The sequence below is a fragment of the Schistocerca piceifrons genome, chromosome 3 (assembly GCF_021461385.2).
Source record: "Schistocerca piceifrons isolate TAMUIC-IGC-003096 chromosome 3, iqSchPice1.1, whole genome shotgun sequence".
NCBI classification, from domain to species: Eukaryota; Metazoa; Arthropoda; class Insecta; order Orthoptera; family Acrididae; genus Schistocerca; species Schistocerca piceifrons.
In genome coordinates, this window is record NC_060140.1 from 457,282,954 (window position 1) to 457,305,101 (window position 22,148).

At 40.8% G+C, this 22,148-nt stretch overlaps 1 protein-coding gene across 1 annotated transcript in view; it reads left to right on the plus strand.

Moving 5' to 3' along the window:
* LOC124787934 (ATP-dependent RNA helicase DHX8) overlaps positions 1-22,148 on the plus strand; it is a 139,583-nt gene that overhangs the window by 19,444 nt on the left and 97,991 nt on the right. Inside the window, exon 6 of the mRNA XM_047254924.1 lies at positions 10,016-10,131. Within this exon, the coding sequence (XP_047110880.1) occupies positions 10,016-10,131 (116 nt within the window). The remainder of the gene's footprint in view (positions 1-10,015; positions 10,132-22,148) is intronic.

The window sequence follows — 22,148 nt, forward strand, 5'->3', positions numbered from 1 at the left end:
CCGTTCAACTGTTCTTCCAAGTCCTTTACTGTCTCTGACAGAATTACAATGTCATCGGTGAACCTCAAAGTCTTTACTTCTTCTCCATGAATTTTAATACCTACTCCGAATTTTTCTTTTGTTTCCTTTACTGCTTGCTCAATATACAGATTGAATAACATCGGGGAGAGGCTACAACCCTGTCTCACTCCTTTCCCAACCACTGCTTCCCTTTCATGCCCTTCGACTCTTATAACTGCCATCTGGTTTCTGTACAAATTGTAAATAGCCTGTCGCTCCCTGTATTTCACCCCTGCCACCTTCCGAATTTGAAAGAGAGTATTCCAGTTAACGTTGTCAAAAGTTTTCTCTAAGTCTACAAATGCTAGAAACGTAGGTTTGCCTTTTCTTAATCTTTCTTCTAAGATAAGTCGTAAGGTTAGTATTGCCTCACGTGTTTCAACATTTCTACGGAATCCAAACTGATCTTCCCCGAGGTCCGCTTCTACCAGTTTTTCCATTCGTCTGTAAAGAATTCGCGTTAGTATTTTACAGCTGTGACTTATTAAACTGATAGTTCGGTAATTTTCACATCTGTCAACACCTGCTTTCTTTGGGATTGGAATTATTATATTCTTCTTGAAGTCTGAGGGTATTTCGCCTGTCTCATACATCTTGCTCACCAGATGGTAGAGTTTTGTCATGACTGGCTCTCCCAAGGCCATCAGTAGTTCTAATGGAATGTTGTCTACTCCCGGGGCCTTGTTTCGACTCAGGTCTTTCAGTGCTCTGTCAAACTCTTCACGCAGTATCTTATCTCCCATTTCATCTTTATCTACATCCTCTTCCATTTCCATAATATTGTCCTCAAGTACATCGCCCTTGTATAAACCCTCTATATACTCCTTCCACCTTTCTGCCTTCCCTTCTTTGCTTAGAACTGGGTTGCCATCTGAGCTCTTGATATTCATACAAGTGGTTCTCTTCTCTCCAAAGGTCTCTTTAATTTTCCTGTAGGCAGTATCTATCTTACCCCTAGTGAGACAAGCCTCTACATCCTTACATTTGTCCTCTAGCCATCCCTGCTTAGCCATTTTGCGCTTCCTGTCGATCTCATTTTTGAGACATTTGTATTCCTTTTTGCCTGCTTCATTTACTGCATTTTTATATTTTCTCCTTTCATCAATTAAATTCAATATTTCTTCTGTTACCCAAGGATTTCTATTAGCCCTCGTCTTTCTACCTACTTGATTGTCTGCTGCTTTCACTACTTCATCCCTCAGAGCTACCCATTCTTCTTCTACTGTATTTCTTTCCCCCATTCCTGTCAATTGTTCCCTTATGCTCTCCCTGAAACTCTGTACAACCTCTGGTTCTTTCAGTTTATCCAGGTCCCATCTCCTTAAATTCCCGCCTTTTTGCAATTTCTTCAGTTTCAATCTGCAGTTCATAACCAATAGATTGTGGTCAGAATCCACATCCGCCCCTGGAAATGTCTTACAATTTAAAACCTGGTTCCTAAATCTCTATCTTACCATTATATAATCTATCTGATACCTTTTAGTATCTCCAGGATTCTTCCAGGTATACAACCTTCTTTCATGATTCTTGAACCAAGTGTTAGCTATGATTAAGTTATGCTCTGTGCAAAATTCTACAAGGCGGCTTCCTCTTTCATTTCTTCCCCCCACAATCTATCGGTTATGAACTGTAGATGAAAACTGAAGAAACTGCAAGAAGGTGGGAATTTGAGGAGATGGGACCTGGATAAACTGAAAGAACGAGAGGTTGTAGAGAGCTTCAGGGAAAGTATTAGGGAACCATTGACAAGAATGGGGGAAAGAAATACAGTAGAAGAAGAATGGGTAGCTTTGAGAGATGAAACAGTGAAGGTAGCAGAGGATCAAGTAGGTAAAAAGATGAGGGCTAATAGAACTCCTTGGGTAACAGAAGAGATATTGAATTTAATTGATGAAAGGAGAAAATGCAGTAAATGAAGTAGGCAAAAAGGAAAACAAACGTCTCAAAAATGAGATCAACAGGAAGTGCAAAATGGCTAAGTAGGGATGGCTAGTGGACAAATGTAAGGAAGTAGAGGTGCATATCACTAGGGGTTAGATAGATACTGCCTACAGGAAAATTAAAGAGACCTTTGGAGAAAAGAGAACCACTTGCATGAATATCAAGAGCTCAGATGGAAACCCACTTCTAAGCAAAGAAGGGAAAGCAGAAAGGTGGAAGGAGTATATAGAGGGTCTGTACAGAGGTGATGTTCTTGTGGACAATATTATGGAAATGGAAGAGGAGGTAAATGATGATGAAATGGGAGATATGATACTACATGAAGAGTTTGACAGAGCACTGAAAGACCTAAGTCGAAACAAGGCCCCAGGAGTAGACAACATTCCATTAGAACTACTGACAGCCTTGGGAGAGCCAGTCCTGACAAAACTCTACCATCTAGTGAGCAAGATGTATGAGGCAGGCGAAATTCCCTCAGACTTCAAAAAGAATATAATAATTCCAATCCCAAAGAAAGCAGGCGTTGACAGATGTGAAAATTACTGAACTATCAGTTTAATAAGTCACGGCTGCAGAATACTAACATGAATTCTTTACAGACGAATGGAAAAACTGGTAGAAGCTGACGTCAGGGAAGATCAGTTTGGATTCCGTAGAAAATGGATTAAGGAAAGGCAAACCTACGTTTCTAGCATTTGTAGGCTTAGAGAAAGCTTTTGACAATGTTGACTGGAATACTCTCTTTCAAATTCTGAAGGTGGCAGGGGTAAAATACAGGGAGCGGAAGGTTAGTTACAATTTGTACAGAAACCAGATGGCAGTCATAAGAGTCGAGGGGCATAAAAGGGAAGCAGTGGTTGGGAAGGGAGTGAGACAGGGTTGTAGCCTATCCCTGATGTTATTCAATCTGTATATTGAGCACACAGTGAAGGAAACAAAAGAAAAATTCAGAGTAGGAATTGAAGTCCATGGAGAAGAAATAAAAACTTTGAGGTTCGCTGACGATATTGTAATTCTGTCAGAGACAGAAAAGGACCTGGAAGAGCAGCTGAACAGAATGGACATTGTCTTGAGTGGAGGATATAAGATGAACATCAACAAAAGCAAAACGAGGATAATGGAATGTAGTCAAATTAAATCGGGTGATGCTGCGGGAATTAGATTAGGAAATGAGACGCTTAAAGTAGTAAATGAGTTTTGCTATTTGGGGAGCAAAATAACTGATGATGGTTGAAGTAGAGAGGATATAAAATGTAGACTGGCAATGGCAAGGAAAGCGTTTCTGAAGACGAGAAATTTGTTAACATCGAGTTTAGATTTAAGTGTCAGGAAGTCGTTTCTGAATGTATTTGTATGGAGTGTAGTCTTGTATGAAAGTGAAATGTGGGCAATAAATAGTTTAGACAAGAAGAGAATAGAAGCCTTCAAAATGTGGTGTTACAGAAGAATGCTGAAGATTAGATGGATAGATCACATAACTAATAAGGAGGTATTGAATAGAATTGTAGAGAAGAGGAGTTTGTGGCACAACTTGTCTCGAAGAAGGGATCGGTTGGTAGGGCGTATTCTGAGACATCAAGGGATCACCAATTTAGTATTGGAGGGAAGTGTGGAGGGTGAAAATCCTAGAGGGAGACCAAGAGATGAATACACTAAAAGATTCAGAAGGATGTAGGTTGCAGTAGGTACTGGGAGATAAAGAAGCTTGCACAGGATAGAGTAGCATGGAGAGCTGCATCAAACCAGTCTCTGGACTGAAGACCCCAACAACAACAACAACTACAACAACAAGTGCTAACTGTGTAAAATAACCTATTTTAGTCAGTTGGAAATGAAGTTCTAAGTTTTGGAAGCAACGACTGTGTTATAGTAGTAAAGGCAAGGAAAAGTGTGTTATGAGAATACAAGGAAAGGAGAAATTTCTCAGCCCTACTCAAACTGATAAAATGAAATTTTAGTTTTGTTATGTTGGTATCTCATGCAAAATATGTCAGTCAGGTTTCAGCTTTATCTGCAGCTTAGATTTGTTCACACAGCGTTTTTACACTAGTAATATCCTTGACCACCCTGAAGTACTTGACATCTTGCATCATTGGAAAAGTGACAGGATTGCAACTTGTCATGCCATACCACACCACACCACAACTCTCCTCTCCTCTCCTCTCCAGTCAGTTACTGTCTAATTTCTGTGTTGTTTAGCGCTTTCAAGACTTTTTGCGAGGTAGCTGACTCCAAATGTCTGTTGCACACAGTTCCCTCCACAGTCTTCATTCGGAAAGCAGTTGAGATGGATCAGAACTCTCAGACAGCAGCAGTTCCTGACAAGTTTGAAACCAATTGTTATTAACAAGGCATGTCTTCAGTTCCTGTTAGAACCATTTTACAGCCACTGTACTTATGCTGTGTTACATGGCTCTGAGTAATACTCCATTCCTTGCAGAAATATTGGACAGTCCATGTTGATACACCAAAAAGTTTCGCATCTTCACTCACCATGTGGTCATGGACATGTCCAAACATAATGGCTCATTTCTTCCATTTTGTCACATCCCCCATCATCCCAAGTTATTACCCTGATTTAATACAACCTGGAGACACATACACACCATTTCACTGCAGTAGAGGATCGTATGACCTATTGGTGGTAGTAGTTCTACACCATATGTTCTAGAGTGACCAGTGTGCTCTTTTAAGTAGGTGATGAATATTTTGTCCAGTGAGCCTAAATTTTATTTGACAGACTAAGATTATGGGTACTCTTTGTGAAAGATGGTTATTTCATTTGTTGAATGCTGACCACACAAAAAAGTGAAAATTACTCATCAGTGTTAGGACCACTGTAAAAATAATCCTGTTGCTTTTGTGCGCTGATTTGTGTCTTTGAATGAAACATGGGTCCACCACTACAATACTGAAGTGAAAGAACAAAACTAGTGGTGCTGATCCAAAAAAAGAGGAAGTGTGTCTCATCTGCCATGACCCTTATGGTCAATGATATCTGGAATGCAAAAGAGATTCTTCTTGTTAATTACTTGCCAAATATCAAAACATTAACTGGCAAATACATTGGGCACTTTGTGGACCATTGGATGGAAAAAATATATCAGAACAAATGTAAATTTCAAAATAAATAAAAATGAAGATCTTTAATCAGGACAATACAGTTCCTCCCGAAAGTTATTTACCATTATGAAAACTAATGGATTTAAAGTACAAATTGTTATAACACTAAAATTATGAACTACAGAAATTGGAACAATCCCATAAATATTATTATAGAGAATGCCAGCCAAAGACTGCTTTATTGGCAGAACACTTACAAGACGCAATAGGTCTACTAAAGAGATTGGCTACACTATACTCGCCTGTCCTCTGCTGGACTGTTGCTACTCAGTATGGGATGTGTACTAGATAGGATTGATGGAGGACACCAAAAAAGTTCAAGGAAGGGCAGCTTGTTTTGTCTTATTGCGAAACAAGGGAGAGAGTGTCACAGATATGTTATGCAAGTTGGGGTGCCAATAATTAAAACAATGGTGTTTTTCTTTCTGGTGAGATCTTTACACGAAATTTCAGTCACCAACTTTCTCCTCCAAATGCAAAAATATTTTGTTGGTGGCAACCTATGTGGGAAGAAATGATGATCAAAAGAAATTATAGAAATCAGAGCTCGCTTGGAAAGATTTAAGTGTTCGTTTTTCCTGCACTCTTTTAGAGTGGAATGGTAAAGAAATAGGCTGAAGATGGCTCAATGGACTCTCTGCCAGGCACTTAAGTGTGAATTCCTGTTTAGTCATGTAAATGTACAATTAATAAAATGTTCTGGGGTATTATGCCGTGGTCAAATGGATTTCACATTAAAACACAACATTTCATCCCCTCTGCGGAGAACGTTAGCAAAGGTGATCGTAGCTTCTTTGAAAGTCTGATTCCCACCCTGGCTTACTACTGACTGCAACAAAATTCTGTTTCCACATGTTTCCTCGCAATGGCATTCCTGTTTAGTCATGTAAATGTACAATTAATAAAATTTTCTGGGGTATTATGCCGTGGTCAAATGGATTTCACATTAAAACACATTTCATTCCCGTCTGCAGAGAACGTTAGCAAAGGTGATCATAGCTTCTTCGAAAGTCTGATTCCCACCCTGGCTTACTACTGACTGCAACAAAATTCTGTTTCCACATGTTTCCTCGCAATGGCATTACGCCACATCTTGAATATCCGACCGCAATTGGTTGTTATTGACTGCCCTCATCCGCTGCTGCTATCACCCTATGGTGGAAGACTGGTTCACATCTTCTTCAACACCAGACTCCAGATGTCATTAAATTTCATGCTCTCATCCTTCCTGTCAAAATTCCTGGGATGTTTTACTATCTCTATGGCCTCTCTGTACAGCCTTTCATGGTATCCTGCCAGTACTTGATTACTACCAAAATGCATGTGGTGGTTTTCTGCTGCAAAGCAACAAGCAACAAGCTGCCCACAACAGCTGATCCATCAGCCTTCCCTCTTCTGTAGTTACCCTTGTGCTCTTCTAGTTGTTTTTGTTGTAGAATCACTATTCACTATGGTTCCGTTCAATGAAGTGTTGCAGCAACTGTCAGACCTTTTCGTTCCGATATTGCAGAACTGTTTAAATGTTGCCTCACAACCACTTATTTCAAATGGAATGATGATTTCTATGAACAGATGGATGGTGTTACTATGGGGAGCCCCTTAAGCTCACCTATAGTGAACCTCTTTGTGGAAAAATTCGAGGATCAGGCATTGGAAACTGGAACAAGAAACTGAATGTTTAGTTCTGGCATATGGATGGTATGTTTGCTTTGTGGCATCATGGCAAGGAGAAACTGGGTCATTTTCATGAACATCTCAATGGGATCAATCCGAAGATTCAGTTTACCGTGGAGGAAGAGGCAGGTAGAAGGTTAAATTTTCTTGGTGTGCTAGTTTTCAAGGAATAAGATGATAGCTTGGGCCGCATGATTTACTGGAAACCCATTCACACAGACCGTTTACCCACACCAAGCTTCAAAACACCATCCACAACAAAAGTAAGGTATCATAAAAACAATGGCGGATAGAGCAATGAAAATCTGCGAACAAGAGCTGCTTGATGCAGAATTAATATATCTCTCCAGTGAATTACTCAAGAACGCTTATTCATTCGCTGAGGTAAAAAGACTGTTAAGGTCACCATGTAAAAATCATAGCATAGCTCAAGTGCCAGTGAAATTGAAAGTTTTCCTGTGTTTCATTAAGGACATTACTAACCACATAGGAAAAATCTTGAAAAAGTGGAACATCGCTGTCTACAAACTCACCTGGAAGGTACAATATCACTTAAAATCGACCAAGGATGTTCACCAGCCACTGGAAAAAGCTGAAATTGATAGGATTCCATGTAGTTGTGGGGAGGTGTAAATGACTACTATAAAAAGAACGGTCAAAAATGATTAGAACAGCACAAGGGCAGATGCAGAAGAGGCGAGATTGACAGATTAGCTGTTTCAGAACATGTTTGCAGCCAGGAGACCACCATATTCATTTTTATAGGACTAAAGTTCTGGTAGCCACAAGTGGATACCATGAAATGCTATACAGAGACGCCATAGAGATTGTAGAACATCCCAGGAATTTCAGTAGGGAGAAAGCCATGAAACTGAATGAGATCTGGTTTCCGCTGCTGAAGGTGTATACCTGTCTTCCACCATGGGCTGATAGCAACAGCAGACAATGGAAGTCAATAATGGCCAGTTGTGCTCAGGTACTCAAAATACGTGATGCCACTGCACAGAAGTGGAATTTTGCTGCAGTCAGTAGAGAGTCAGGGTGTGAATCAGACATTCAAAGAAGCTAAAATTCCCGTTGAAAATTTCTGCCACAGATGGGGTAGAAATGTTGGGTTTTAATGTGAAATCCATTCGACCACAACATAATAGCACAGAATGTTTTATTAATTGTGACATTTCCAGCTGTGAAAGTTTACATTCTACAGATCCACCTTGTTTACCGTAATTTTCACCCTTTGGGTTCCACCTATTCCCACATTAGTTGGGAGAGGTTTTGAATCTAATGAAGAGTTTATGGTAGCCATAGATAAATATTTTGCAGACTTTTGGGGTTGCAATAATTGTGGAGAAAGTCTGTTGATCTAAAAGGAGATTATGTTGAAAAGTGTGAATTTTCTACCTAGTGAAACACATTATTTGTCTACCAGACCAATAAATTTTCTTTTTGTCCTTGTGGATTATGTTACTTTAACATCAAAGAGTGTGAGAAAAATATTGGAAAATTTTTTTTCTGAGACTCATACATAAACAACCACAGCTACAATAGAGGTATGGAAATATTCAACGAGATGTTTGAAAATGATTTAAACTGTGGTTGCTAAAGTAGATACAGTTCTTTGTTATTCTTCATTCTGTATTCTTCTTAATCTTGTCTCATAGCCTTCCTATACATTCATCTGATACTGGGGAAAAATCTTACCCTCCTTTACCAAGTGATATTTTTTTCATGGATTCTGTAGAATTGCTAATTATGATGGATTTTAGAATTTCCATTACCATTTTCCATTGTGATATATTTAACCTTGACTGGCTACAGCAGCAATCCAGCAATATGATTGAGATGTAGAGGCCTCTGTGTTATTACTACAATTTAAAATCTTTGGCCTTTGCATAAGTAGCTACCAGATGTTTTTAAGGATGACCTGAAAATATTTGTGTCTCCTGGAATGAGCTTATATTTTAGAAGGAAACAATGTTAATGTGAAATCCTTCACATTATTTTCTCTCTTTCACATACCTTCTAGTTCCTACCAAATACCAAATCTAACCCAGTTATGTATGGGGTCGTTGGTACTGTGAGCCACAAACCCCTCAGTGTGACTACCTAAGGGTAGAAAAAAAAGTTCTCAGACATTTTTTTCACAAGTAATCATTTCATGTAACAAATGTGATTACTACAATATATTTTTACAGAAACGTCATTTCCACGATTTAATTTTAAATCTGAAACTCCATTTATTTCACAGTTACCTTAAGTTTGGCTCAATTTTAGTTGTGGACAGTCAGGAAACTTGACTCCTGATTGTCATTTGTCAAATGGTTCCTATTTTTTTATTGGTTAATATTCATTATTATTACAGAGACATAGAGACTGTGTTGAAAAACAGTGTCATGTGCCTATGTCACTTTGAAGTGTAGTGCAGCATTCAATAAAAATTGGTCTCCATATTAATGTGTAACTTACTTTTTGAAGGCCCCTTGTATATTTCAGAATGGAAGATCTAATAACTCACCTTTCAGATCTGCATTTAGTTACTGGGGAGGAAATGTTCTTAGCATATTTTATTACTTGAACAACAAATATGTTGATTTTCAAAGTTAACCTATAAGTGCAGTTTTAATAGTTAATCACCATCCAGTAAAAAGAGTTACCATGTTTATGTTATGGTAACCAATTGAAGAATTGTGTGTATGTTGCTCCTGTTGTGGAAAGAAGAGTATGTGTACAATTTTGCATTGCAGTGTGTTAGTGTAATTTTATTATTTTCTGGAAAAATGTGTGCTACTGTGAATATTATATTTTATTCATCAGTTTCTGCCTTTATACAAAGTAATGTGAAGTGAATGTATCAGTATAATGAAACTGTTGGATGGCAGGGGGGGGGGGGGCAGCTTGCCCCTTCATGTTTGTCTCTCAGCTTGTCCCTCCAACTGAAGGGTCCCTCTCATACTGGGCTGGGTGATTTGCGTTTCTGTGCAACCTTCACCAGACTATCCCTATTTCCTCCCTGCAGTTGCAACATATAGTTCCAAAAACTAAAATGGTTTAGTGTACTTGTGTATCTGTCTATTGGCAGCACTAAAATGTTCACCTCCTGAGGGTGTGAACTAGCCAGTGACTGTGTCTCATCATTTTATAGTTTTCTCAAGTGAATTTAACTTTTAATACAATTTATTATAAGTCAGTTACACAATTTTTATTTTATGTGCTCCAGGTCAAGGTACTTTCATGCACTGGTCAGAAAGTTTCATTGTCAATGAAAGATGTAGATCAAGAAACAGGAGAAGACCTGAATCCTACGGGTAACAATCTGCTTCTTAATAAGGACAGGTAAGATCAGATATTTATCATATGTAGTTATTTTACATGTCATTGCCTTCATCATCTACATAAAAACTGGTTATATCTTTAAGATTTTGCTTTTTACTAGAGTTGTATATCATATTTGCAATTGTTGTAAATACAGGATGTTTGACACCCTAAAGATTTCTAGCCTTGAACTTTATGCATCCTCTTCCACTGCTGTCATACATTGCTTCTGTACAGTGTATGACTTGGGAAACATGAAGAGCAATCTGGCTCTTCTTCTTTCCCTTTTGTTTAATTAAGAACTGAAATAGTGCCAGTGCACCATCATTTTTGCTATGCAATATCAGTGAACAGAATAGAAGAAACACACAATTTAGTATTAATAGCACAGTGAACATTACACTGGATGTACAGAAAAACACTGACAACTCTCAGTGTATTGTGCAGGATGGCAAACTGGTCATTTTTTTTAAAGAGAAAACTCCTGCCCAGAAATGCATAGTTTTCACCCTGTGAAACATCTCAGTGTGAGAATGGTGGTGGCCAGAGTTTCTTCTTAAACTTAGCAGCAGATTAAAACTGTGTACCAGTCCTGGATTGAAACTTTGGACCTTTTCCTTTCACAAGCAAGTACTCTACCAACTGAGCTGTCCAGGCACAGCTTTACTTCCATCACTACCTCACCTTCAACCTAGTCCCAGAAGGTCGAAAGGAGAACTTCTGTGAAGTTTGGAAGGTATGAAATGAGGTATGGTAGAATTAAAGCTGTGAGGGAAGATCATAACTTGTGCACGGATAGCTCAGTCAATAGAGAAGTGGTCTGTGAAAGGCAAAGGTCCCAGGTTCGAGTCCTGGTCTAACACACAGTTTTAATCTACCAGAAAGTTTCAGATCAGTGCACACTCTGCTGCAGGGTGATAATTCATCTATTCTTCTTTGATTGTTTTGTGTTCTGAGTAATGCAAAGCACTAGCCAAAGTTTAAGAAAGACACATGGACTGCACCTATTAGTCTACCTGTGCATGCACTACATCTTTCAGTGAGCATTTGTTCTCATCATAATTGGATACCTGTGTTCTGTACCAGTGCAGTACTGTTGTGACGTTACACGAGCATCACAGTGAACAGTGTGCAGCAGAATTGATGTCAGTCACATAGTTGATGCCTGATTGTATGCGGAAACATTTCTGAATAGAAATACCTTATATCATTTATTGTTCGAAGCACTTGAGAGAAGAATAAGAGAGACAGAAAACTTGTAGGTAACTACTGTACTTTCTGCCTGGAGTGTTTCGAGAATTGCAACATGAATGTACAAGAGAGTTTCTTTTCAGTGCATGCTACATTTTAGTGTGCACACAGTAGTACTGCATGCTGTTGAAAAATTTGCTGGACATATGGCTGGACTTATATCAATTATTATCAATATTATCAATTATTCTGCAATTCTGTTCTGTATCAGGTGTAAAAACCCTGAAATTGGCTACTTGCGTAGGTCAAACAGTTGATACTGAGGAGGGCATTTTGAAACACCTCAATGAGGAGCAACCCACTAGCACTTGCTGAGTGGTGTGAGCACTGGGCATGTGTCATGTAAATGTGTGAAATGTTGACTATGATAAGTACATCATCCATACCATCTGCAGAAAGTTCAGGCAACAGTATTGGAGGGTTATTAAGAATGAGTACAGTTTGTGTAATGGTATTCACAATGCCACATACTTAGATTACATTTCTCCACTGTGGTGTTGTTCAACGATGAATGCATGTTCACTCAGGAGAGGATAGTAAATACTCACACTTGAGCAGACAGAAATCCAGGTGTGCTGGGAGGTTAGAAGTAACGAGGTTCAGTTTAGTCTCTACATTGTATGCAACCAAGTTGTGAGTCCAAAATTTGAACCTATTTTGTAATTTACTGTGCTATGGGGTGCCATTGTGTCTCTTAAGAAAATGAACACGTCACCATATCCAATCTGTTCTCAAATTTTGACGCCCCACATGGCTCAAACAGTTCATTTCCGAACAGGAGTCCCCTCCTGAAAAATGACCAGTTTACCAAACCCCACAACACATTAAGTATTGTTTGTGTGTTCTCTGTATGCCCTATAATTAATGTACTGTTACTATTATATTCAACTGCGTTCCTCTCTGACATAAAACCACACAATTTATTCAGTGTTGCCATTGTGTTCCACTCACCATTTCAGTGAATTACAGTTTGTTATTCCTTGACATTATTATTTCCATAGGTTGCCACTATAATTGCAAAAAATGAAATAATTAATAAAGAACAGTGTCAGGTTATAACTATTGGGCAGTGTGTCCAGACTCAAGGGAATTTATGAGTAATAGTAAAGAGTTAGAAACTGATGGTGACATGGCTTTTGAAATTCCCCAGGCTAAGAGTTTCTCAGTTTGTCTTCCAAGTTTGCTGGTGAGTGTGAGATTTCTATGTACTTCTGCAAAAGTTTAACCATATTTGTCAAAGAAATTTCCTGCCATCAAAAAGCTTCATTTGTATCTGTGCAAACTAAATAAACTTGATATATTGAGGCATGTCTTAATATGGCCTACAGCTGCTTGAGAAGATACTGTTAAGGGGATAACAACCTGTACAATGTAGTGGGCACTGGTTGCTTTGCCCTGCAGAAACATCAAACGGGACTGTGAGCTGTAACTGATGCCTCCCACCATGAAGCCTGTGAGTCACGGACAAATGCACTCCAGAAAAAGCCGTTCACGACATCTATACTATGCATGTGTACGTCCATCACTTGCATGTAAACAGAACATGCTCTCATCACTGATGACAATAGAGTGCCATTCTACTCTTCAGTTGTTCTTTCAGGACATTAGAGTAGTTGTGCTCATCAGTCATGGTGTCAGTGCTAGCAGTCTTTCCAGAGGCACACGTATCCTAGTCTTGCTGCAAGCAGAGGGTTAGTGGTCCTTGGTGACACAGCATTTGCAGCATGTGCTCCTTTTTCTTTCTTGGGTGATATTCAGGTGGCCACTGCTGCTGACATGTCAATCTTGATGTGCATTTGCACTTCACGGACATTGAGAACTTGGTATAAGGGTATGGGAATGTTCCACAGATCACTTCTGCAAGCAGTGACATGCCACCGATACTTTATGCCCAACATGTTTGGCAATTTGTGGAAGGTGCTTTTTTTTAACATTGTATTACAGGCATCTAATTGTTGTTCACCACTATCTTGTTATGTGAATTGGTGATTACAGTAGGGGCTGTAATACAAAGAGGAACTGGAATTCTGTTAAAATGTCATGGTCACCTACTATAGCACAGGACTGAGTTTGTGATAGTTGGGCATTGTATGTTCATAAAAATTTTCTTGTTGTTCAGTTCAGTTTACAATTTTAAATCCATCTTGTATGTGGAAAACATATGCCAACACAGTAACCTGAGTGGACAAAGTGCCATTTACATTAGTCGAGTCAAATATGATCATAATTTCTTCTTCTTCTCATAAGCACTTTATTCACCTCAGTAGAGATAAATATTCACAAAAGCAGCAGAACAGTCATATAAATCAACCACAAAAACTTTTTAAGTCTACCACTTGTCTATGGGATGGTCCTCCTGTCCAACAACACTACTAAAAAAGCAAGATATTTCCAGTAGCGAGAATCTTCTGTTGGTTCCAGAATTTGGTCATTCTTCAAACCTTTTAAAGCCACTTATTTTTCTTTGTGATAACATAGTTGTAATTAACATATTCTTCAAGACTTCAAACAGGGGAAAAAACACATGCAGAAATATGATGTACAATTACTGGAAACAAGGTTTGTCCAGACAGTGATCTAAAAAAGACAAATGCTATAAGAGAGGAGTTGTAAGGAACAGTGAATTAACAAGTTATATTTTATTTCTGAAACATTTTTCTTGTAAGATTTGTAATGCATTTTATTGCCAGCTAGTCATTTTCCTGCAGCTCTGCCCAATGTATACATTCAACACATATATTAAACACACTTCCTCCTCTTCCCTCTTGCTGTGTCCACCTCTTCTTCCCTCTGTCTGTCCACCTCATCTACCCACCTCTATCTTTTTGTCTCCTCCTCCCCACTCTGTATCTTCATCTCCTTCTCCCCCTCTCTTTGTTCATTTCCTCCTCCCCATTGTTCTGCCCATCCCCTTCTCTATCCATCTCAACATGCCCCAGCCTTGTTCATCAGTACATGTTGCCCTTGCAGTACATTTCAATAAACCAGGGCAGCCTGCATGTCAGGGCCTGGAAAACTGTCTTGTCCATGACATGTAGGCTGCCCTGCAAAGCAGGTTGGTTCGGTGGGTCAACAGGTGAACTCCATTCGTAGTCCACGAAAAACTTTAGGGCCACCCATAAGCTGCTGCTTATTAAACTGTCCAGTCAAATCAATGTGTATTGCTCTCAGTGTCTTATACACTGGAGCAGTGCGCCGCCAGCGACAACGATACGTTCGTCGCAAAGGCATTGCTGAGGCACGTTAACACAAAGTGAACCAAAGACTGAAAAGAAAAGTTTGTGCCAGTATCTCCTCTCCTATTGGAGCTTGGAGATTATGAGGTGTGCTGTTTCTGTGCCAAATTTGTTTGTAATTGATCCAGGGGCATGGGAGGAAATCCTGGACATGTTTACACTCTGCTTTCTATTTACAACAGACAATAGTAGTCTCCCACCACCACTCATCATTCCAAATTGTCTGTATGTATGAGTATCATCTTTTTATAATCCACAGACCTGAGCTTGCATCCCCTGTTGGCACTGTAATTTTTCCTGGCGTATAAAGTAGTTTTAATTTTTGACACTATTTTGTGTACATGAAAAAATCAGATTACATCATAGTTAGCATCTACATTTGCCTACATACTCAGGGTTGCCACAAGTTCTGGAAATCAGGGAATATCAGAGAAATCAGTGCAATATTAGGGAAATTTGAAAAAAACACTGGAAAAATCTTGTTTTTGTCTCAGTAGATGAAATGATTTGTTTACTGAGGTGTCATGCATAGTCGCTGGCTGGATGCAGCTGAGTACATGCACTGCTTCCCTATTCCCTCATTCTTACTGCTTTTCCCCTTCCTACCATTCCACTCAGCTTGTAGTCAGTGCTGCCACTACTTCTTGCTGCTAGCCTAGCAGCTGCCAGCAAGAGGCAGGGAGACGTGAGGAGTGGTTTGTTTGGATGTGATTCTCAGAGACTGTTGAACAGCAGCCAGAGGCAGTGGTTATGTGTGCATGAGTTGTGTTTGAGTGCTTATGTGAAAGTGTTTGTGCTGTCATTTTCTGACATGGCTATGGCTAAAAATTTAGTTGTGAAAGTGTGATTGTCTTTTCTGTGTGCCTGTTCGGCTCCACGAATGTCTTCATGGTGCCTTGTTACATATCCTCATTAGTATTAATTCTCAGAGTATTCACACAAGTTATCTATTGTATGGATTGATCACCACAATTTCATTTCCTCAACATGGTGTCTGTGACACATGGCCACACGAGTGGAGTTCCACGATGGGCCAAAACTGCAGGCCATTTCTGTGGGTATCTCTAAAGGATCAGGCCTGCCAGTGAATTTTAGGAACTGTGGCTGTCTCATCAGAAGTACATTGTACAGTGCGGCGTTTTATAGACATTTTATTTATGCTTGTACATTTTGGCACTTTGAAAGTAGTTCATATATTAGAAAGTATGTTCGGCCACCGGGTTGCAAGTCTTTGTTCAGGTGATGCCACAATGGGCGACCTGCACGTCTGTGATCATGAAATGATGATGAGGCAACACAACACCTTGTCCATGACCGGAGAAAATCTCCAACCTGGCCAGGAATCGAACCCGGGCCTGCTGCATGGTAGGCAAACACATTACCACTCAGCTAAGCAGGCGGTCACACAGTACCTCTAAAATAATAGATATAATACAGTGGGTAATAACTGACAATAATGAACATAGTAGAACCAACATTTTAGTGACTATCGTCTATAGTGTTGGTTTATGCAACTCGTCTCCGCCTTACACACTTCTTTCAGGCGGCTGACTTTTTTCTGAGGTCATTTATGAAATCAGTGAAGGTATTTTAAATCTGTCTTGCGACTCTAAGGAAATGTGTATTTTTGTTACCAAATATGTTTTGTTTTGTTGAAATAAAATAACATCATTAGTCTTAGTGAAACCTTTTGGCTTGCTTTCTCCATTTAAAAACAGTTCATTACAAAAGATGTTGATGTGAGTACTTAAGATTTTTACTCATATGTTTAGAAATACAAAAGTCCCTATATTTTTTGTCAGCTTAAGTCTTTACTCACCCTTGAGATCCCAAAATTTGTCAGGGAAAAATGCTAAAAGTTGTCTGGAAATTAGGAAGATATTAGGGAATTTTACTTGGGGAAGCTTGTGGCAACCCTGATACTCTGCAAGCCACCCTGTGGTGTGTGACAGAGGGTACCTTGTACCATGCTAGTCATTCCCTTTCCTGTCCCACTGACAAATAGGTTGAAGGTAAAACAACTGTCTTTATGCTTCCATACGATTCTTGATCTCTTATCTTGTCCTTACAGCCCTTACATGGGATTCCACATTAACGTATAGTTTCCTCTGTAGCTGCGCACTATAGGAAGGATAAAGAATATGACCTACAATAGGGCAATATCCAGTCAAACATTGTCTTATTTCTATTCTTTCTTCTAACATTCAGTTTCATCAGAAACAGTGCATAACATGAATGCGGGAAAACTTCTGTGTAGTTTATAAGGTAGGAGACAAGTAAGGGCTTCAAGAGTAGGTGTGACTGTATGGCAGCAATGGCAGAATCCAAACTTCAAGATGAGTCATGATCGTATAACTCAGTTGTCAAGTACATGCCCTGCGAAGGCAAGACTCTTGGTTTTGAGTCCTGGCACACAGCTCTAACCTATCAGAAAGTTTCAGTGCAAAAGTTTATTTTATTTTATTTGCTTATTTTTTCACTTGAGCCCCCAAGCACTCATACTCTTATGTAAGCACCAAATAATGAGTTGGGGAGAGTGTTTTGCCTTGGTTCACTTTTTAGACTTTCGCCTCTAGCCAGTTGTGTAATAGAACTTTAATATATTTTCTTATTCCATTTTTAAATAGTGGCATTTGCTTTTTATGTCCTGAAGTCTTCTTCTGCATTACAAAAATTAATCCAGAAAATTAAGATTTTTCCAAATGTGAAAACTCATTCCTAGGTACATCATAGTCACATACCTAGGTGCAAATATTTGATTGAAATTTTTTTCATAAAAGTGTCACAGGCAGGTAAATCTTGACAGTGATGTATTTAATAGTCTATCTGTTACATTATTACTCTACTACACACCAATAATCAGTAGCTAAAATTAAGTTAAGCAGAAGTATTATCAAAAGTCAGATGTAAGTTTAAAACATTTTGAAATAGGAGCTTTTGGAAACTAACACAGCTTTCCATTTTCAAGACAGGTGAAACTGTTAAGACATTAAAGAAACACAGTTCATTTGCAAATATCATATGTTTCATGGTAAAAGACCTTCTTCTGTTCCAAGGTACAAGACGGTGCATGGTTTATGATATATGGCTTAACAGTCAACATGTTATATAAATATTTCTAAAAATATAAAGAATTTTACTCACCATAAAATTCTTTACCTATAGAATTAACATTGTATTCCAAATAGCTTCACTATATTATACAGCATTTAAATGTATAGAACACGAAATATGTACAAATGCTGAACAAAACAAAACCTCATGTGTAGCAGCAACAAAAAATGGTGGAAATTGCTTCTGGTGATCGCTGGTGTGCATTACTTCACGTTATTCTAAAATCATTCACTAGACTGAAGTACTGACCAAACAGCTCATATGTTTCTAGGTACACTAACCTCTAGTTGTGACACTCTCTCCTACACTTTTGATTTCAGTAGTAGATGTTATACTCTAACAAGGATTAAGCTCAGCAATTACCGTAGCACCACATGCATCTGCTATTGTTTCTTCCTGTATTAATTTTTTTTTTAAAATGGACATAAAATATTTTCATTAAAATCTCTGTTCCTGTACAGAACAAACTACACATATATCCACATAGCATAGATGATAAATACATTACTGTTATAACATCAAGTTGAACACATATACACATTTCAAAAATGACACAACACATGTAAGTCACAGAGCAAGTAGACAAGGTAAGACATGCGTACACAGTAACAGTCAAATCAGCACTGAGTCCAAGTCTAGCGGCCGCTGGCTGGCTGGCCGCTTAGGTGGCGCAGCTGCTGCATGGCTGGCAGACAGCACCATATGTATAGGACGTGCTTAACTGCACGGTGGCACTTTGAAAGATCGGCGAGTCACAAGACTCTTCCCCCTTTGAATTGTTTGCACTGGTCTTGATGGAGGTGGCCTGTAGATGGCTAACGTCCATAGGTGTTGTTTGACTGGCCATAAAGTCTCGAGGAGGCGGCTTCCCGTACGGACGGAAGTGTCCCCGATGATAACAGGTCGAGATGAGAGGAGACGTAGGGGTCGAATCTGCTGGGGCCTCGTGCACCAGTCTGCCCTTTGCGGCAAGTCCGGTTGTTATAACAGGAGACATGGGCGATGTGTCGGTGTCCTTAGGAGAAGGAGGCAGGTAGAGGTGCTCCGACAGATGATGGTCATCTGGTTCCTGCATGGGCTCATCTCCTGGTGGCGTCTGTTCTGGTGCTGGCACCGAGATGATGGTGAGAGGGCTGCGTTGTGAGTAATGAGAGATGCCAAAATCCCAAGTGTCATGTAGAGCCGAAGGTGGTGTAGCGGCATTTGGAACAGGCGTTGCCGGCACACGAGGCCGAAGCTGGTCTGAATGACGCACTGCAACACCCGTGTCCGTCTGGATTTCATACAGGCGTCGGCCATGGTGTTGTAAGGTGCGACCAGGACTCCATTTTGGCGCCTGCCATATCCCCGTACCCATACTAGGTCGCCGGTGGTAAACCGGCCATGTGAAGGAACCTGCAGTCGTGAGGTGGAAGGCCGCAGAAGATGAAGTAGCGTGCGGGGCTGTCGGCCACGTAAGAGCTCAGCCGGGCTGTGGTCGCCCATGGGGGTGAAACGGTAAGAAGCCAGAAATTGGAGAAGCGCATCATCAGCAGTAGAAGAAGTCAGGAGTTTCCTCATCTGAGCCTTCAATGTGCGGACCAGTCGTTCAGCCTCACCGTTTGACTGTGGATGGAACGGTGGGGCCGTGACATGCATGACTCCATGACGGGCACCAAAATCCGCAAATTCAGAAGAGGCAAATTGTGGACCATTATCAGTAACAAGAGTAGAGCGAAGGCCTTCCAAAGAGAAAATGCGAGCTAGAGCATTTGTGGTTGCCGCAGTGGTAGACGACGTGCAACGGACAGTGAAAGGAAAGTTAGAGTAGGCATCAATTATGAGTAGCCAATAAGTACCTAAAAAAGGTTCCGCGAAGTCAGCATGAATACGCTCCCAGGGCTTCTCAGGCGAAGGCCACGGTGACAAAGATGACTTCAGGGCGGTGGCCTGTGACGCACAAGGGCCGCAGGCAGCGACCATGTGTGCGATATTAGAGTCGATGCTGGGCCAGTACACATGATGGTGCGCCAGAGATTTTGTGCGAGAGACACCCCAATGCCCTTGGTGAAGGAGGCACAAGACCGAAGCATGCAAAGATGCAGGTACCACCACACGCGGCGAAGCATTTTCGGTGGAAAGGAGGATAACCCCATCCCTAGCCGTGAGGCGGTAACGCAAAGCGTAGTAGTTCCATAACGGATCATAAGTCTTAGCGGACGGACAATCTGGCCAACCCTTCTTAATACAGCGTAAAACCCTTGAGATGGTAGGGACAGAACCCGTAGCAACCGCCAGCCAGTCCCCGGTGATGGGGATCCCGTCCACAACCCGCTGCTCAGCAACATCCAGGTGGAAACACAAAAGTTCGTCACTATCGAATGCCAGATCAGGACCCATGGGAAGGCGAGACAGTGCATCAGCATTTGCATGTTGAGCCATCGGCCGGAAATGAATCTCATAATTGAAACGAGACAAGTAAAGAGCCCAATCCTGGAGGCGGTGTGCAGCCTTGTCGGGAAGTGACGATGATGGATGAAACAAGGAAACAAGTGGTTTTTGGTCCATAACAAGATGATATTTGGATCCATAAAGAAAAACACCAAACTTATGCAGAGCATAAATAATGGCCAAAGCTTCTTTTTCAATTTGAGAATATTTTCGTTGGGCATCCGTGAGTGTCTTGGAAGCATAAGCAATGGGTTGTTCAGAACCGTCAGAAAAACAGTGCGCAAGGACTGCACCAACCCTGTATTGAGAGGCATCTGTGGCAAAAACTAGATGTTGGCCAGGACGGTAAGTAGCCAGGCACGGGGCCTGTTTCAGCATAGTCTTCAATTTCTGGAAAGCCACATCGCCTGACGCGGACCAGTGAAAAGGCACGTATTTAGGCATCAGGCGATGCAACGGCTGAGCCACCGAAGCAGCAGACGGTAAAAACCTGTGATAGTATGCTATTTTTCCCAAGAAGGCCTGCAGCTCCTTAACAGATGTAGGGCGAGGAAGGGCATCGATCGCAGCGACAGTTTGCTGAAGCGGACGAATACCATCCCTAGAGATTTGAAACCCCAAGTACGTGATAGAGGCCTGAAAAAATTTTGATTTCTGAAGGTTACACTTAAGACCGGCAGTCTGTAAGACATGAAAAAGTTGGCGCAGATTCTGAAGATGTTCTTCAGTGGTGGAGCCAGTGACAACAATGTTGTCCGTGTAATTTATAGACCCAGGGACAGGGAACAATAATTGTTCCAAGAAGCGCTGAAAGAGAGCAGGGGCGCTGGCAACCCCGAATGGGAATCGTTGGTATTGATAGAGGCCGAATGGTGTGTTAAGTACCAGGAACTGCTGGGAAGCAGCGTCGAGAGGAAGTTGATGATAAGCTTCTGACAGGTCAAGTTTAGAAAAATACTGGCCTCCAGCAAGTTTAGTGAACAATTCTTCAGGTCGGGGCATAGGGTAAGTGTCGATGAGGCATTGGGCATTTACAGTGGCTTTGAAATCGCCACAGAGACGAATATCACCATTAGGCTTAGCAACGACAATGACAGGAGAGGACCACTCACTTGAAGAGACAGGAAGAAGACCCGTGAAGCAGTGAGACGATCCAGCTCCCATTTGACCTGATCACGAACGGCCACAGGAATGGTCCGAGCCCGAAAAAACTTAGGCCGAGCAGTGGGTTTGAGCATGATATGAGCTTCAAAATTGTTTGCACGGCCTAACCCAAGAGAAAAAAAGGGACGAAAATGACGTCGAAAAGGAATCCAATTGAGCATAAGGAATGGCATCAGATATGATATTGACAGAGTCATCTATGGGGAACCCAAAAACGCGAAAGGCATTGAAACCAAAAAGATTCTCTGCGTTACTATGGTCGACTACAAAAATGGGAACAGTGTGAACGACGAATTTGTAAAATACCTCAGCATCAAATTGTCCCAAGAGAGAAATCTTCTGTTTATTGTACATCCGTAATTGCCTAGTGACAGGTGATAGGGTTGGAGAACCCAACTGAAGATACGTCTGAGAATTGATTATAGTGGCAGCAGAACCAGTATCCACCTGGATGTGAACATCTCGACCAAGTATTTGGACTGTGAGGAATAACTTCCGTGAAAGGGAAGAAGTACAATTGATAGACAACACAGTATCAGAATCAGCGTCATGTTTATGAACATCAAGTATGCGGTCGGATTTGCAAACGGATGACACATGACCCTTCTTTTTGCAATTGTAACACATGGCCCAACGTTGGGGACAATCCTCCCGCGAATGTTTCATAAAACACCGCGGACATGAAGGAAGTTGCCAGGGGTTTTGCTGCAGTTTCTTAGAGGTTTGTTTACGGTTAGGTCAAGACCGCACTTGGGAGCGTACTGCGGCCACGTCGGCTGGCGGGGACACGCCGCACGCGTCGTCAACAGCGCACAGAGGTTGTATTTCCCTGATGTCACCCCA